Source organism: Dermacentor albipictus, chromosome 4, assembly GCF_038994185.2.
Source record: "Dermacentor albipictus isolate Rhodes 1998 colony chromosome 4, USDA_Dalb.pri_finalv2, whole genome shotgun sequence".
In the NCBI taxonomy this organism is placed as follows: Eukaryota; Metazoa; Arthropoda; class Arachnida; order Ixodida; family Ixodidae; genus Dermacentor; species Dermacentor albipictus.
The window spans coordinates 51630148-51649452 of record NC_091824.1 but is presented as its reverse complement, the minus strand read 5'-3'; the positions used below and the strand labels follow the sequence as shown (position 1 = coordinate 51649452).

The 19305-nt window shown below is 47.0% G+C and overlaps 1 protein-coding gene across 1 annotated transcript; it reads right to left on the bottom strand.

The window, feature by feature from the left end:
• Positions 1–16897: 16897 nt before the first annotated feature.
• On the bottom strand, positions 16898–17850 carry LOC139059077 (uncharacterized). Its single transcript, XM_070536933.1, has one exon. It carries the CDS (start codon positions 17800–17802, stop codon positions 16912–16914), a length of 891 nt encoding a protein of 296 aa, XP_070393034.1. The 5' UTR covers positions 17803–17850; the 3' UTR covers positions 16898–16911.
• Positions 17851–19305: the final 1455 nt, after the last annotated feature.

Sequence of the window (19305 nt, the reverse complement as noted above, 5' to 3'; positions counted from 1 at the left end):
AAGCCACATTCCGGGCCCAATGTGTATTCTAATCTTCGTGTCCTGTTTCAGTAATCTCTGTATAGTAGAAGTGCGCTCACTGACACAGTGACGAAAAAAAAAAGATCATTGGAATAAATAAGCCCTTGCGTGCCGCTTCTCACTCTACCAACTCTGTATCCGTGGGTGCTGCTCTAGAACCTGAATTCACATAGGCTCACCCAACTTTAAATTTCTTTAGTGTTCCATCTTTTAGTATCCCTCCTACATGTCATGGGTGAGACATCTATAATCCACATGTCGGGCTTAACTCATTCGCTTGTCGGGTTGAAGAGATGCCTCTCAAAAGAAATATATATATATATATATATATAGAGAGAGAGAGAGAGAGAGAGAGAGAGAGAGAGAGAGAGAGAGAGAGGACACCGAGCACAAACTCTTTTATTTGAAATTGAGAAGTTGAGCGCTGCATGTTATGGCGAGCCTGACCGTTACTACTAAAAACTGCCACTTCTGTGAAAGTTCCGGAGATCTGACGAGGAAGCATATGGGCAGCGGCAAAAGCCTTCTCTTAAAAATATCGACGAGTGTACGACTTATAAAATTTCTGCAGCTGTGCTCACGTTTCTCGTGGTCACCGCGTACTAAAAAAAATATCCAGGTAACACGAGAGCAGTTCACTTTTCGTGCGGCATTTCTTTGATGTTTATGAATTACACGTATGTTGATTTAGGAAGACAAAGACAGAAAGAAGTTTATCACATGTAATGTACACATAAGTTTAAAGTTTCTTCAGAATTGAAAAGTCCTGGTGTCCTGTTAATTATATACGCTAGAAGGTTACATGAAAGAACCTCCCTCTCTCATGCAGCTTTCAAGCACGAGAACATAACGCGTTCGTGGCCAGCGAAGGAAACTTAAAAAAAAAAGAAGTAAGCTCAGAGTTGTGATGTCTTTGTTTTGTATGCTTTATTATCCACTGGTCACCGCACTTCCGCCTTGAGAAATTTGTATACCTTTTATTTTTTTAAGCTCAAGTGTAGTGAGCCTAAACAGCGGAAAAATTGCGTGGTGAGCCCAATTAATTAATGATGAGTGATGGTGACATGGCAAAAAGCTAAGCTACATAATGTCTTCGCTTCGTATGCCTTCAAGCCATATGTCACTTTACTGTCGCCTTTGAAATATTTCCATATTTTGCTTATAAGCGTACAAAGCCTCAAGACCGAAGAAAGTGCCTTTTGTGCTTCTCGCACAGAAGCCTTTTAGAAACAGGCCCTTCATTAAGAGAAGACACTGGAGTAATTATCGTCGGCAACTGTCAACTCATTTATGCGCGACAGGTGGTCAATTTTACCATCTCAACCATGTTTGACCAAATGCCATCTATGCTTTGGCTACACCAGGCTCCTGTATTTTGTTTTTTCAGAACGTAGCAGACACTGTGATGACGTACTTCATTAAACATGTTTTTGTCGCCACCCGCGTCTGCCGTTGATGAAGTGCTGAAGTTACGGATCGCTCGTTCAATTACTATTCTTTAAATAAGTTTACGTAAAATGGACGGGAATGCATTGATACCGTTCCATGTTAGCAGGCGTCACGCCAGCACCAGAACTTTTCTTGACTTCTGCTTGCTGACAATGATCATATGCGCCATATGTGAAAATGTCGACAATTTTTCAAGGAAGCCTTTTTTATGCGCTTCACATGTTTTTTTTTTTATCTCGAAGCACTCTTCTTGCAGGAGGTCAAGAGTGCGAAAGAAAGATATACATGACATGGATACCTGCTCACGCCCTCGCGCAGGATGGCAACAACGATGCGGCACACGACGCAGCTCGAGGGCTTACGGACTGGGCCGCGGTCGCAAGTGACGCTCCGGCACCCTCCGGACGTGACAGCGAGGTAGTTGATTCGGAGTGGGAGGACAGAATGACAAGACATAATGACATCACAAGACACTATAGGTTGCAGAGGGGCATATTTCTGCGACTTCACTCGAAAGTGACAAAAAATCAGTCTGTCGAATGGCGGCAGTTACAAAGTAGGACCTATCCGAATCCTGCGCTCTCGCACATCATATATCCAGATATATATCAAACGGACAAATGCAACACATGTGAGTCCAGAGCCACTATGGAGCATGTATTATAGAAATGCCGAGGGATAAGTAACAATAACGACAACGCGGCCTATAGCAACAGCCTTCGCCCGCACTGGGATGCCACGCTGCTCAGCCCCGCCCTAGAGAAATAACTGCGGGCCGTCCACGCGCCGAGGATGCCTACAGGACCCACGAACTCCTGGAATTCACCTATACGAGGCCAAACCAACTTGCAGGATTCACAATAAAGTTATTTCCTCCTTCTCCTCCTCCTCGAGGAACTTGATTTCGTTCAGATGTTGGTAGGTGTATGAACTATATTTGCTTTCACTGAGAGGTGTCTTGGGCCGAAGAGAAGAAGTGTCCGATAGCCTTCGGGTCATGTTGGGTCATAGCCTTCATTCAAGCGGGCTAGTGGCTAATGAAATCCTTTTGTGTATGTTTTACATATGCTGTATCTGGAAGTAAATCCCCAAGACTGAGTTTTCAGGTTTTACGTGTCAAAACAACGATCTGATTACGAGGCACGTCGTAATGAGGGACTCCGCACGATTTTGGACACCTCGTTTTCTGTAGCGTACGGACAATGCAAGGTACCTCAGAATTCGTATATTTCGGTCCCATAGAAATGTGGCCACCGTGGCTGGGAATTGAACCCGCGACCTCGTGCTCCGCAGTGCAACGCTACAGACTAATCTGCCTCCGCAGATAAACTACTTTTCACCGGCACTCGGGGTGATCCAAAGTTCGTGAGTAAGCTAGTTATAGGTACAGCATTGAAACTTCCCGCCAGATTATTCTGACAACACACTAAAATAATAAAAAAAATCTACAGAGATTGGTTGATCTGTCTTTCGATTCAATTGGTCATGACACCAAAGTGAAACAGGTATTCCAAGAAGCATTGGCATCTTTGTTGCACATTCACAAATACAAATACACGAATGTGCACATTCGTTTATTAAATACCGTTTTGCTCGAAGGGTGAAGCACTGACTGCGACAGCAAGCACGCGAGGCCTGTGCTGCTACGCAGCGTCAACAACACCCCGAAGGCTACCAGGAGTCGTTGGTTTGTGGGACGGTGAGTTCGTATCTGAGAAAACTCCGTCGCTGAGGACCCGCCGGCATCGCGCGCGCGCGCCCTTACATATATTCCAAGTTGAGGAGAAGCGCAAGCATGGCGTGAGCCACAGCGAGAAAGCACCACAGAAGTGCCAGGAACGCCGCTTCGCGTAGACGCTTAGCGAGTTACATCACAGAAATCTTTCAAGCACTACAACCTTTACTACCCTTATAGGTAGGCGGGAGAAGCTGCCGGCCTTGTTTTCTACAGAATTACTCTGAGGAAAAAAATTAACAAAATAAGAAAGAAATTGTACGTAAATATTCCCATTGCAAAAATATGCGACATCAAAAGCACAATACTTTTAATAAAGCAAACCTTTGCAACTTTCTATGCCTGCATTGATAAACATTAGGCGGGCACTAAACGGCGAACTACTGCCATCTCGAGGGCTTGACTAATGATGATTGCGTGACGTACGCACACGGAAAAGGTTTTCTATGGTGCCCAGCAGAATAAACTTTCGAGTTAAAAGAAGAATATAATAGTGCCGCCAATACAAACGAACTACATCTTGAGCAATATCTCAGTGCTGGTGATTGTTACTCGGTCTTTCGAAATTGCGTCGACTCGCACAAGTGGTTCCCACCACTGATAATGAGCTCTCGATCGCTTAAACCCACTAAAGTAGCGAGCCCCATTCAAGAAGCGCACTTGCGTAGTACTTGTAGTGTTGGTAGGCCGTCTCCTATACACTTCAAGCTCATGCGTCGTTATTTCACTTTGTTCTATACGTCGGCGGGGCGACGCGGTCTCCGCAACTATATTTCTTACGCAAGCAGTACATGTGGCAGAACCAAGTGCTTGCCGGTGCCCAGGTAGACACATAATTCAAACCGGCGCTACGCTTTCGCTGCCACTGTTGCAGCGCGGTATTTTTTTTTTTAAGCGGAAGTACCTAAGCGAGTGCTATCAAGCGGGCTGCCATGATTTACGGTCGTTCTTCGTCCTTGCCGCCCAAGTACTTGGTCATCCTGCAGCGAAGAGCAAGCTCTCTTCTTTTTCTCCCCCGGAACTCGATTGCATAACCCTTTTTTGCTTAACCTTGGAATAACCGAGCGGTTCTCGCCTAACGTGACGGCAACGCGACCGCTCCGACCGAGCAGCAGGGTCCCCTCTCGATCGGGATGGGAAGGAGGTGGCCCGGGGAGCAGTGCGAATTTTGAAGGTTAGAGGGCGCAACGTGCCGCGTATTCAGTTTCATCTGTACCTTGTGCGATTGGAGGGTTAGGCTACTTTAGGTGCCCTAATTAAACGGCTGGGCCTCACTCAAAAACATGGAGACGAAAACGAGGGCTTCGGCAATGCGCGTGAATGCAGATATATTTCTGATAGACGGATTCATTATATGGTTGTCGCGCTGTGACACTTATATTTCAGCTGTTCAACGCGTCGCTCTTGCAGAAACCGTGGGACACCGGCGGAGATTGACATTTCATGTTTTCTTTTTCATTGTTTTCAACTGGAATTATTCGAGTATCGAACCACCATCTGAAGCGGTAACCGTGCATTGTAAAGAGGTGTGCCATCACCTATTCCTTCATGAGCGAAATCATGTCTAAAGGCCTGTCCCTCACTGACGAAATAAGTAAATAAAGAATAAAGAACCAAAGAAAGTGGTAACGCTATTTTACGCTGAAAACCAGCTTTCGAGTCAGAGTAAAGCTACCAACATAATAATCAATTTATTTTTGATGTATCAAACACCTTGGTGCAGGGGGATGTTATATGAGCGGTCAGTTGTTTTGATAGGTAACGTATTCGACCACAGGTTTGAAGTGAGTTGGGTTTTATTAAAGCATGGCATTGGCGGGCAGTTTATTCCAGCCCCTTCGCGTCAGAACCAAGAACGAGGAACCGTGGCACACCCTGCAGACTTGAGATGGGCATATGATATGCCTTAGTTGGTGCGGCTTGTGCCATGTGATCTGTCCTAGGCTTCGGGCACGGGTGGTGATTTCAGTTTTGACGAGCTACAGGTGCCTAATTATTACGATTAAATACGCCTATATTGTATAGTAAAAATCCTAATTAATTTAACCATGTAGATATGTAAAAATATGGAGTCATTAGGAAGCATGCGAGGGCGGAGAAAGCTTTGGTTTGAGCAGGACCGCATGTAAAAGCGACGTCCTTCTTGAGTGCGAATGGTGTCGGTGAAATTCCGGATGAAGTGATGAAAATAGGAGCATAGTCTAACAAACCTTCTCACGTATTCAGGGAAGACGGAACAGGAAAGTTCTGGATAGTGCGAACCTTGTCCTGCTCAAGACGCTAATGTCATTGACGAGATGGCCAAGACAGGCATCTTCACGTCGTCCAAAGTGGCAGTCGGCTGAGTTCAGTTGCAGGCTGGCGCATCAGAATAGAGCAAGAATGACCGACAGACCTGTTAGATGACTCGACAAAGCCTATAAAGAACTAATTTTCTTGGGTCATCTATGGCTAGAGTCGGTGAATCGGAGGCGCCTGTGATGGCCAAATTTCAGCGTCAAGCGTCAATCACTTGCGATCGTTGACGGTCGTGATGTGGCCTAAAAATATGCCTCCAGGAACAATTTGAGTCGAGCAGTCACAATTAGACTTAGGGAGCGAGGATAGATTGCCTGTAACAGTGAACACCGGCATGAGGAACGGACAGTCTTTTCAAGCAGCATGACAGTGCTGAGATATGGCACTTGGACGGCATCCCGGACAGGTAAAAACGACAATGAAGTGACGAACTTAGTGGCTCGAGGAGACTGGAGGGTGCCTTCGGGAGAGCATAATCGTGGTTGTGTTTCTGATGTACTATTGCAGGCCGTGGCGTATAGTTCAAGCTGACGGACACTAGACGGGTAGTCAAAGGGGCTCCACTGGGATGATAGAAGAACTAAACTGAGTACAACGCCGTAAGGGCAGTGTGCTAAAACGGCAAGTGAAACAGTGGTTGCCAAATGCTATGTTCACACTACGGTCGTAACACGCGTAACAGCTCTTTCGGCGTATCGAACGCAACGGCTGTAAAAAACGTTACGGCAGTTAAGCCGGCACCTTTGTTCACATTTACTGCTGCGTAAATTACGGCTTTTACAACGGGCCAATCAAATTTGGAGCTGCAAAATCGACGTCACCAGCGGTCCAATATGGCTCCTGTCAACACGCGAGCACTGGCCGAGATCGAAGAAATTCACGCTCAAAACGAACTTATAGTCATGCATTCTATCGCCCAAAGACGACGAAGGCGACGCACCAGGGTTTGGGTGCGGCAAGTATTTCTCGACAGGGCCGTGGACGGCGATTTTCACAACCTTTTCGCCAAGCTCCGAGTTGGGGACGCTGCGATGTTTCATAACTTCATGCGCATGTCACCCCAGCAGTTCCGCTTCCTTGAAGACCTAGTGAGACCACTCATCGAAGTTCGGAGCGCCCATCTGCGGCCATCGATTTCCTCGGCGGATAAACCACATGAACTGAAAACAGTCTCGCAAGGCGCACTGCACAAATTTTCACGAACACAGCCAAGGCAATCGTGCGCACGGAATGGCGGAATGGCACTTCCCGCGGCCGGAGCTGTCTGCAGACGGGAGGACGGAAGTGTCGTCACCGGTTGTTGAAAACCGAAAGCTTATCGGTCATTGGCTGTGTCGCAATGGTCGTTATATCACAGTCGTAAATGTTGCCGACCCTTTAACACTCTCACCCACGATTTTCGCGTGAATTTCGCACGTTGGTACCTTTACGTTCTCAGTCTGAACTAGACGCATACGCTTGTTGCGCTTCCGCTTACGCATGTTACAAAAAATCGGCGTCTTACGACCGTAGTCTGAACATACCATAACCCACGATGCCAATGCGCGCACTGCGCATACCAAGCGTTGTAGGCGTTCCTCCTTCGGTGACGCAGAGGGTGCTGGATGCGGCATGTGTGAGCACTTTGATCAGGCATCGGCTAAATTGGGCAATAATCACGGATAGGTGCACGCCAGTGTCAGTGACTGCTAGGAAAACGACCCCATCTATTACAACGTCCATCAAGTTCTCTTTGGCTGGCAAAGTGATCAGAAAGTTTATCGGTTGAATTTTTCGGCAGAATGTTCGGGTGGGCCAACGTTCGCTCTTTCATTCTTCGCTGGATTCGTTCGCTCCGTTACGCCGAGGGACGACGCCGAGGGGCACCGACGCTAAGCGCAGAAACGGGCGCCTAGGAGCTGCCCTGTAAAAAGCATAATCAGAATGTGTATAGCGCGATGGAAGGTTAGCCAGGCCATTTTGACATTAATTCAATGTAAGATTGCGAACCTGCTAAAGGTAGCAGAAAATATGTATACGCAAGAAATATGCACACTACGGGCTTAAGCTTACGATCTGAAATTCCAAGTCTTAAGAAATAAGGTTACTATACTGTAATATCTTCTTAGCTATTGTTACGAGGCGATCTGTACATAAATGAATGCGGGTCTCCACAGAGAGATCAAGACAATCATATCCTAGACAATACAGTAATATCCTCAGGATGTCCTGAACGAGCAGAAATGGGGTTAGCTGTTGGGGCCCGATATTTATTAATCATAGGTTAAGAAGCCAACAACCAGACACCAAGGACAACACAGGGGAAATGACTTGTACTAACTAATCGAATTAAAGAGATTCTAAATTTATGTAAATGAAAGTGGATGAAAAAACAAGTTACTGCAGGCGGGGAACGATGCCACGTCTTCACCTTACGCGTGCGATGCTCTACCAATTGAGCTTCTTATGCTATGATTATTAAATATCAGGCCCCTCGGTTAACCCCCTTTCTTGTAGTTCATTATATAACGATGGTCTCGAATCTGCAAACATTGATGCCTTCAGGTAGCACGTGCGGTTTGACTGACCAGTTGCCTTCAGGCAAATAAGATCACGCACTCGCGGCGCCTGCGGCTGAATAGGTGTTCAACATTCACCGCCAAAGTTCGCGCTGGCTAACACTCCCAGGGTTAATTCTAGTAGTGACACATAAATACCCCAGAAAGTGGATGGGAAAACGGCGCGGCGGTAGCTCAATTGGTAGAGCATCGCATTCGTAATGGGAAGACGTGGGATCGTTCCCCGCATGTGTAAAGTTGTTATTTGATCCACTTTAATTTTCATTATATATAATTTCTTTATTTCAATAAGTTAAAAACAAGTAATTTGCCCTGCGTCGTTTTTGGTGTCTTTCTTTGGCTTATGCTCAACTTGAGGACTTTATGAAATCCACAGGTTGTCCTCTTACGGTACTAGAATTGAACTAATCCAGTCCTGTTGTCCGGCCTCATAACAAGCTCAGGACATCCGGGAAACAACTTTTCATGATTTTTTTTTCAGTTCCATTTGTGTACGATACTTCGCAGGGCTGGTTGGGTAATATATTTCATAAAATTATCTACAATTCTAGCTTGTGATCAGTTTTCAAGATTTTTTTTCCTGCTCTAAGGGTGAATGCAATTCCAGGAGCTTTCGCTTACATAAGTACTGCCCCTAGCGACGTATAACGGAACGGATAGTCAGTTGCTGAAACAAACAGAATTATATCAAGATAATCATTCATTTCTAAATTATGACATCAATTTTGTTGGCGACTTCTTTGCCAGGCGTAGTAGTCTCTGAAGGAACCTAGAAAAAGAAAGGCAATAATGGGTCAGTACATTCAAGGGTGGAACAAGCCCATTTGCTGTCTCTGAACTTACCAGCTTGCGTGTACTACTACTGCAAGAAATTACATAGGGTGATCTCGTACTTATGAAAGGATGAGAACATTCAATGAATAGACACTGTACTGTGTCGACCGCAGCGTGAGACGAGCATAGTTCTATCGTCCGTGCCTGCAGCTTGACGCGCAAATGTGGCACAAAGTTGTGAGCGGTGCGATTGACCAGCGGGCGCCACGCCATTACTATGGGTCGTCAGCGCACAACTTACGCGTTGGCTTTGTTCTAGTCAAAATGATGAAGGGTGCAAGCTTATTTGCTCAGCATCAGGCTATGGAATTTCGCTACAATGCTACAATCCCGCCGGGGCTCCCATACTGCAAACATCGCGTAAGAAAGAAGCGAGCGGGAGGACTACACAAGCAGCGACTGGAAACTGAAGGAGTCATTCTGCACTCGGCAAAATGCTGTGCGATAGAGATAGATAGTACCAAAAAAAATAAGAAAGGAAGCTCGAGGAAATCATTGTGATCACGGACACCAGGAAAGACGGCATGACACGAACCAACAAACACACAACGGTCGAAAACGGCGACATTGCGAGACAGAACAGTGCTACAAAGACGCGGATTAGAAGAAGAACATGTACAACGGACAGGCGCTGTCTGTCGTACATGTTCTTCTTCTAATCCATGTCTTTGTAGCACTGTTTTTTCTTCAAGTATGTCAAGCCAACTCGCCCGCATAAACCTTCTGCTGCTTCGTAAGACAGGCCTGCGGGAGAAGAAGCAAAATGCAATAAAAAACAAAGTGCAAGTGCACACGCAAGGCCAGCAGCAAGAATCGGGAACGAGGTAAGAGATTACGCTGAGTGTAAAATAAACCACTCAGCTGCCCTTCAGCGCTGGCGCCGTCCAATCGCTCGAGCAATCCATCTATTTTGCGCTGCAAGTCTTAGCATTGCCAGCGTGTTTTGGCGCAGAACACAACTCAGCAACCCCCCAATAGAGAGCTCCTCTATCAGAAACGTCAAGCAGCCGTAAACACGAATCCTGCAGATGCATAGGGGACTTGCTCTTATATTTTAATGCACAAAGAAAAAATTAGAAGACTCATTTACCCTCATACCCTCCCTCTATGCTGTTATCTAGACTTCGACAGTCGCTTGGCTTTGCTGGCTTGCTTATTCTACACTATCTGGGACGATTGGTAAAATGTTGCGACTAGTTTCTTCTCCAGTTTCGCACTGCAGAAGTGGCGACCAGCTAAGCGGAACTACTCCCACTTTAGTCGGCGATACAAAAATGCAAGGCAATCCTAAAATTACTGCTACCGGCTCTGCTGTTTGAGATGAGATGGAACGCGGGCACCCGAACCACTCATTCAAGCAGGATAAAGACGAAAATTTCGAGAATCATGGGGCACGGTACGATTCAGATAATTGTCAATCAATGTAGAATTTAACTTTTTCACAATACGTATCTGCTTGCGGAACAAAGAAATTGACAAATCGTATTTCACGTTCTTATCGTCCCCAGTACGTCCCCGCAAGGATGTATTCAGGACAATCTGTTGTCATCAGAAAGTACCCGAAGAGTCGTTTTTTGGTTGGCCCAGCAGACGTCGTGCTCAGTACGTCCTAAAGACGTCACAAAAAGTTCAAGGACGTTGGTACCATTTGAGGACGTCAGGAGGACATCGAGTGTTATCTGGGATAAGGACGCTTGCGCGTGCGGCGCTACAGCAATCTTGCCATAATAGGCGTTTTTTTGGGATGCTGGCGACGCAGAAAGTCGATCACAGCCACGTTGGCAGGCTGCAGTATGAATGACCACTAATCAAACGTTTAGGAGAAGAGATATATAAAGCGGAAAGTAGTCCTTGCTACTATATCACTCAACCATTTTTCCAGCTTCTTGCATGCTACGTCGAGCAGAAGTCACGTTTGGTTGTTTTTGAGGTTTGGACCTTCATGGTTACCTTCGAGCTTTTCAGAGTCGGAGGAAGTTGGTTTCTTGGAGGCGTTTGTGAGCAGCACCTCACGAGCAGGAGAAGTTGGCTCCAGAAACAAAATTAGATTTCAGAACTACTTACTTAATTTCAGAATAAAAGCTTACAAAACGAAATTTACTTGTCGAGACGCGTGCATCCTCACGAAACTGTTCACGGGCTATCCCGAGCTTCAGCCACGTCATCCACAGGCGCACTTCTTAGTGCAGGCCGCCGCATTTTCCATATTTAGCAATTTCGTAGCTTCCTAAAAAATTCTGGAAAGCCGTTCGCTTGTGGCATGTGCGCGAAGCGAGGTAAGGAACACTTTGCAAATAGTGCAGCCACTCGAATGCGCATGCCCAGATGCATGAAATTGTCATGTAGTGATGATTGCAGTCTGATCACTTTGATCAGGAGCTGAGGTGATGTCGGCAATCTCGACATGGTTAAATGCAGATCGATAGATTATTGCAAGAAGAAATTTGAAATACAGTTTAAAAGCTTAGACAAATGAAATAATTAATTACCAAGGATGCAAATAAACTTATAAATATACGTTCACAAGTTATGTAAGGTGCTAGCGCATTGTGCACCTCCGCTACTGGTTTTCATTTAATTTTTGCTTTGTTTTGGCGACTTCAATAATGCGCCGTTGTTTCTCGCGGAATTAGTAGAACAGTGAATGCTGTGCTTTAAAGTGGCCTTAGATAAATACTTCGAACTAACGCAGAGCTGGTAAGACATTGCAAAGTTGGTTAAGGGAATGTGAAAAATAGAATAAAACACAGAAGGAAAAACAATATCCCAAGGAATTTTTCTATTGAACGAGCTTTTACGCGTTAAACTGCTTGATCGTTGTCTTCATTGCGTTGTATTCCTTCTGCAACTACGCTCGAGGATAGGAGGATGAAACGGGAAAATGAAGCCAATCAATGCAAAAAAATTCATACATATATATATATATATATATATATATATATATATATATATATATATATATATATCGTCAGATGTTACAATACAGTCGCACATACCGTTGCACATTGTAAACACTTTCGTGTCAAACGCATATACACAATGCAGCTAAAAGAGCTTGTAAGGACAGTGTACCATAGAATTCCGAAAGCAATAGAACGCTGAATTTAAATTTACATTTCCGCTACTGTTCTTCGCTCTAATTTCGTCCTTGTACGTTGCACGCTTTCTTCCAAATTAGTCAATTGTGCCTATTCATGAGCAGTCACTTGTGCCTTTGCTGTATATTACTCTACAATTATTCTGAATTTGTTGTACGGGCGTTCGTACAACACAGTAACTCACGGCCATAATGAGCAGAGTATGTATATTCTTTTTTTTTTGCCTGTTCACTTGGCAGCAAACTACTTCATTGGAAATCTGAAATGGTTAAATACGTGTCTACCAACGAATCTCGGCGGGGCTGGCGTATTCACGATATTCAACAATTGGATCATACTTCGTTTATCCTCAATTGCTAACAGGCCGAACCGGACCAGGCCGGCCCGAGTACGGGATCGCATGTTTCAAACATAGGCCGGGAATGGTCCAGGAAAACACCGGGGCGGGCGTGGGCTCCCCGACGCATGGCACATTAAGGATCGGGCCGGAAACAAAGTCCCAAGCAGCGCTCATATTCGAATGTCAAGCGTGTTTATGCAAGGTTGATGTGCGTTCAGCGAAGCTCGATAGCTTCTTGGTTAGTATGGATAAGGAGCACGTTTCACTGTGGCATTCGTAACACTTCGCAAGCCTTGTAGGTGGGTTGTTAGCTTGGCACAATAGACAATTACTAGCGTATAGGTTTGCCATTATTTGATGATTATTCCATGTTTATCAAAGCGGTGATCACTACTGTTATCTCGTACGCACCTTGCAAATGCAATAGAATTGCCACCAGTAGTCGATAATCCATAGGAAGAAGACAATGTGTCGAATGACCCGCACGATGTATTTCAAGCTGGGCAATACAGAATATTATACTTAGTACGAAATAACAGGAGCAAAACGAAAATAAGACGAATTCTTGCGCTGTGAAATAAGTCACGAGAACTACCTGGCTTTAACGAGAGGAATCTAAAAAAAATATTCTGCGCAATCTCGTCAGAATTGCGTTTGAGGATACGACACTATTTTTAATCATGTGGTCACAAGTAGAGTCGTGAGCAGACAAACGATCGCTAACTAAGCTTGAGTAGCTGGGAAACATGTTCTAGTTGGGGAACGTTGAAATTTATAGAACTGATGGGGACTACACGCAAGCGCTCGTGTGCGGTCGTTACTTAATCCAGTATGTACAGTGGAGGCTACGAAGGGGTTCTTCGACGAGGTAGTTAAGACAGCGGCCAGTTCAGTCGAGCTTTCAACGTCCTTAGAGAGGTACTCCATTGCGTGAGACGTCAGTGTAAAATATGATGAAGTTAATCTTGCCTGTGACAACAAAGATAAATTGCTGAGGCCATTGCTCCGTTCCATTTCTTTCTCCATCTCGTCTGTGCTAAGTTACGACTTATATTCCGGAAGTGGTGACTACTGTAGCGCGCCCGCAAGAGAGAAAACGCTTTTTTAATACTGGACCCCATATATCTAAACGAAGTAGCTGTAGGGAGAAGTTGGTTTTTTTTTTGGCTGTCAGCGATTGCTAACAGAAATCAGATAAATTCTGAAGTAAAGAGTGCAAACATGAAGTCTACAGTTCTGCAACCCAACGCTAAAACAATATGACGATCCCGTAAAGTTCAGCTACGCAGCGATCCAAATTCGACATACTTGCTTAGGTTAATCCGCGGTCTCAAATTCAGCCAAGCAAGAGTGTGAATTACGACACGCTGAGAAACGACGTGCAGCCATTCTGTAGCGTATCAGCCGGACGCCAGGGTGGAACAGACAACGTTTATTGATGCCATGCCCTTTTTATAGGGTGATGAACATGTGATCTGCCGACTGCTGCTTGCGTGGCCGATAAGCGATTATCATGAAAATGTAGTGTGACACGCGATATCAGTATACAACATTCCTTTCCCCTAAGATTCGTTACACAATTGCAAAATGTCTGGTTAGTCATCAATGCCATAACGTGCGATAGGCCGTCTAACGCGTGTTGATCTTCGCGTCTCGACCGGGTCTTGGGTAGCTTGGCCCGGTCTTGCCCCTGCGGCTGCTTCCGTGCTGACCGGCAGCTGTTGTGGTCGTCTGGCTGTAGGAGGCAGCCTGACGTGGTAGTCTGCACTTGAGACTGGATCGGCTTCGAGCCTCGTCCAGGCGCTCCTCAACTGGTTCCGGTGCCTGTGATGGCGTTCGCCGTTGTCCAGCTGGACGATGTACGACACCGGGCCTCGCACTGCCACAACCCTGGCCGCCTTCCACCTTGGACCTGGACAAAAACTTTTAGCATAGACCGCGTCACCGACGTGGAACCTCTTAATCTCCGGTCGTAGCGGTTCCGGCACGTATTGCCGGTCCGGATGAAGTCTGTCCAAGGCTGTCCTCAGTCTTCGTCCGAACATCAATTCTGCCGGAGATTTCCCCGTGACCGAATGCGGCGTCGTGTGCTGTTTAAACAGGAACCGCGAAATCTTGCACTGCGTTGAACCTTCCTGTTGCTTCTTGAACGCTTCTTTAACTTCTCTTACCATTCTCTCCGCCCTACCATTACTGGCGGGATTGTAAGGAGCAGTGAAAATAGCACGCACACCATTGCACTTTAAAAACGTTTGCAACTCCGAGCTAGTGAATGCTGTGCCATTATCCGAAACGATAACGTCTGGCACACCATGTGTCGCAAACATCTTCCTTAAGCTGGTGACGACAGCTGTAGCTTTCATGGATGACATGATTTCGACCTCAGCCCAGTTGCTGTACGCGTCTACCACGATTAAAAATACTGCTCCATTAACTGGTCCAGCGAAATCTATGTGTAGGGGACTCCAAGGTTGATCTGGCTTGATCCAAAAATGCACTGGAACCTTGGGATCGCTCTGCCGGTTACTCTGACATGGCTGACAGTGTCGTACAAACTCCTCAATTTCGTGGTCCATTTTCGGCCACCACATGAGCCCTCTAGCTGACGCTTTCATAGCAGTCATCCCAGGGTGATTTGCATGTAGGAGTTGAAGCGCACTTTCTCTTGCTGCGTTAGGAATTACAACGCGATTCCCCCACAGTATGCAATCACGATGCAACGACAACTCCGTCTTCCTCACCTCGTAAGGCGCGAACTTGCTGTCCAGTTGTGTTGACGGCCAGCCACTAAGGATCCATTCCTTTACCATGGATAATACTTTGTCCTTCTTGATCAGCGCAGCGATGTCTGCCGCCTGCAGCGGTGCGCACTCGACCGCTTCCAACAGGAGCACGTCTCCAGGTGGCGGTGGCTCGTCTTCGTCTCCCGGAGCTGGCAGACGACTGAGTGCGCCGGCGTTGGAGTTTTCTTGGCCTCGCCTGTACTGAAGGCTGTAGTTATACGCAGACAAACATAAAATCCAACGGAGCATTCTGGGCGACACAACTTCAGGCACCCTTTTGTCCGTGTTAAACAGGCCCAGTAATGGCTTGTGGTCCGTTATGACCGTAAATTCTCGCCCAGCAAGGTACTGGTGGAACCGTTTCACGCCAAAGACAACAGCTAAGCCCTCTTTATCAATCTGAGCATAGTTACGTTCACTGGCTCCAAGCGTCCGGGAAGCATATGCTATGGGCTGTTCCTTCCCATCAGTCGTATGATGGGCTAGCACTGCCCCCACTCCCACAGGAGATGCGTCGCAGCACAAAATTAAAGGACGCTTGGTGTCATAGGGCACAAGTACAGAGTCGGAGCTAAGCAATTTTTTTAGTCTCAAACGCGCGTTGGTGCTCACCTGTCCACTTCCATTCGTGGTCATGGTCGAGCAGTCGATAGAGGGGTTCTGCCACTTCAGTCTTGCCCTTGAGAAAACTGCTGTAAAAATTTAGTAATCCCAAGAACGCTTGCAGCTCCTTTTTGCTTGTGGGTGCGGGCGCTTTATCGATGGCGTCAGTCTTGCTTCGGCTCGGATGTATTCCCGTGGCGTCAATCCTGTGACCCAAGAATTCAATGCTCGGCTTGTTGAATTCGCACTTGTCTTTGTTTACTCTTAACTGCGCATTCTGCAGACGCGATAGCACGGTTTCTAATCTCTCGGCGTGCTCTTCCGCGTTACGGCCAGAAATCAAGATATCATCAAGATAGGCTTTCACGCCGGGAATGCCTGCTAACAGCGTATCAATGACTCGTTGAAATACCCATGGCGCCACCGAAATTCCAAACGGCAGCCGTTTGACTTTGTACAGTCCCTTTATCGTGTTAACTGTGAGCACTTCAGCCGATTCGCCGTCTAGCGTTAGCTGTTGATAAGTTTGAGCTAGATCTAACTTTGTAAAAAATTTGCTTGAACCCAGAGCTGCGAGCATTTCAGCGGTAGTGGGCAAAGGATACCCACTGCACTTAATAGCTTTGTTTACGGTGCTACGGTAGTCGCCGCACAGGCGTAAAGTTCCGTCTTTTTTTCTTACCACTACCAGTGGCGTGGCCCAGTTGGAGTATGCGACGGGTTCCCATACCCCTTGTTGCACCAAGCGATCCACTTCCTTGCCCACGTCGTCCTTGAGGGCCAGTGGAACTGGTAGACTTTTGAGAAACACTGGTTGAGCGTCGTCTTTCAGTTCGATGTGAATTGGTGGTCCGTTGAAGCCAGGAAGGTCCCTGCGAAACACCTCGGAAAATCGTGAGGACACGTCTTTCGCGTTTACTTGCTCGATGCCCCGCAAGCAAATGCCTAACGGTCTAAACCAGTTTCGCCCAATCAGGCTGTTGCCTCGATTCTTTACTACCAACAATGGCAGCTTTGCCTTCCGGCCCTTGAATTCTACCAAGACGGTTGCTCGACCCAGCAGTGGTAACGCCTCCTTTGACCAGGTTACGAGAGTTGTTCCAGAATCTTGGAGTGGTATTTCACCCCGATTTCTCTCGATTACTCTAAATGTATCTTCACTCACAATTGAGCACGATGCTCCGGAATCAACCTACATAGGGACTTCTTGTCCTTGTATCTGTACTTTAACCATAAACTTCTGTTCTTGCTCATTCACTTCGCAAAGTGAAAACAATGCGCTCATTTCGTACACGCCCTTGCTCTTTTCAACTTTCCTCTTTTGCTCAGGCGTCTTCCGGGCCGCTCTACTTCCGTCTTTTGAACGACAAGCCCTCGCAATATGTACAGCCCTTTTGCATTTGAAGCATGCCGCTTTTCTAAAACTGCATAAATGTGGAGCGTGCTTACCGTTGCAGCGGTAGCAACTAGATCCCTCTGCCGTGGCGTCTTGCTTCGTGCGGGTTGCTTGTATCATGCCCTGGCAGTCCTTCGCCTCGTCTCGGCCGTGCATCCGTATGTCTCGTTGTTGCTTGGCTGTCGCTTCTGCGGTCGCGGCCATGTCGTACGCAACGTTGAACGTAAGGTCGTGTTCTGCGAGAAGTCGCTGTTGAACTGGTTCGTTCTGGAGGCCGCATACGAAACGATCTCGCATCATGATGTCCAACGGGAGCTGCTCGTCGCCAACACCGCAGTCTTCGGCTAGCTTCCGAAGCGCCGTGACGTAGTCCGCAACTGATTCCTCGACAGCCTGGTTTCTCTTGTAGAACAAAAACCTTGCGTATAGCTCTGAAGGCCTTGGATGCAGGTGCTTGCGAACCGCCGTCTTAATTTCCTCGTAGGTTGCTGTTGTCGGTCTTGCTGGCTTCACCAGAGTCACGATGAGCCCGTACGCTTCTTCGCCGCAACAACTCAGCAGGACGGCTCTTTTCTGTTCTTCTTTCGCTATCTTGTTAGCTTCGCACAACATCTCTAGCCTCTCGACGTATTCGTCCCATGACGCGTTTGTGCCGAGATGATACTCGCCGATCCTGCCGACGGCCATCGCCGCCGCTTCCTCGTCGCCAGCTGTGGCGTATCAGCCGGACGCCAGGGTGGAACAGACAACGTTTATTGATGCCATGCCCTTTTTATAGGGTGATGAACATGTGATCTGCCGACTGCTGCTTGCGTGGCCGATAAGCGATTATCATGAAAATGTAGTGTGACACGCGATATCAGTATACAACACATTCGTAGGCATAAAATAAAACCAAGGGGAGGATGTTGGGAACACATCTAAGCACAATATGTTTCCTTTAACATTAGTTGGCGACAATATTTGCAAGTTCTGTTGTCATTTTTTTTTGTAGCCCAAACAATGTTATTTTATATTTGAACCTCAACAGAACAAATCTTAACATATGTCGTGCAGCTCGAGTGCCTAAACATTTGTGCGTGCTGTACCTGGATTACCTGTATTAAAAGTGTGACAAGGTGTAAGGAAGATTATAGTGCAACAACTGGGCAGTAGCTATAACACGCGACCGATCTCCCGTCGCGACCGCACTCAATAGAGAGTTTTAGTTGCACGTACGTAGAGGCTTCACGTACGCAAACGTGAAAAGCCTACGTACCTTACGTTCACGCCATCTGAAATGCTTTTAGCTACACGTACGCGACGCACGCCAAGAGGGACCCCGTAGCCCCATCTATCGGGAAATGTGAACACGGCAGTAGCCAATTCAATCCTGTCGCCGTGTTTCGATGCGAGCCGACTGCGCGCGCGCGGACCGCTATCGCTTGTTCGTGATCTTGCGGAACTCCCGCGCGAAGCTGTCTACGTGCGCAAGAAACGCACGCAAAGAATTGAATCTCACGTACGTCTGTGAGACGCGCGCGCGCCCGCTACGTTTTACGCATGCGCACTGCTTACACGTAGACGCTCTACGTACGCAAAGCCTCTACGTACGTGTAACTAAAACTGTCTAATTACAGAGCCTAAAGTTACGTTTGTCGGCGTGCTCCCAGCAAGTGCGTGCCTAGGTGGCCTTTAGTGAAATGATAAAAGAAAGAAGAACCAAAATACCTGAGCGGGCGCGAAAGTGCACGCTCTAGGTAACGGGAGGGCGCGCGATACGGACGGTACGAACAATCGTGCGCAGTATTTCAGCGTGGCTGGTGCTCGCCCACGCAAGGGCGAGTTGTTTCGGCGATATTGCGGACGCGTGATTGCCGACGCAACTACTCTTGATGGGAAAATGAAGACCATTACCGCACTGGCGTTGGGCGAGCTCGCGGCCAGCGTTCGAGTGTAGTCCGCGCGGGTGATGAAGCGTTACTGGCCGGCATTCGGCGCCGCTGCTTGCGACATGCCCCTATAGCTTGCAACCTGGCGATGTAGTGCTTAAACAACTCGATGGTCGTCTGCTCGCCAGTCGCACGCACGTAAAATGCGGGGCGTTTCGGTTTTGGTTTACTGATAGTGGAGAAACACTTTTCTCACCCACGTGCTACGTTCCTGAAGAAGAGAATTAGCGCGATTCCTGCATTGCCACATGTGTATAAA

Excerpts from the sequence above, each read along its gene's own strand:
- LOC139059077 (XM_070536933.1), bottom strand. The coding sequence starts at position 17,802 with ATGGCCGTCGGCAGGATCGGCGAGTATCATCTCGGCACAAACGCGTCA.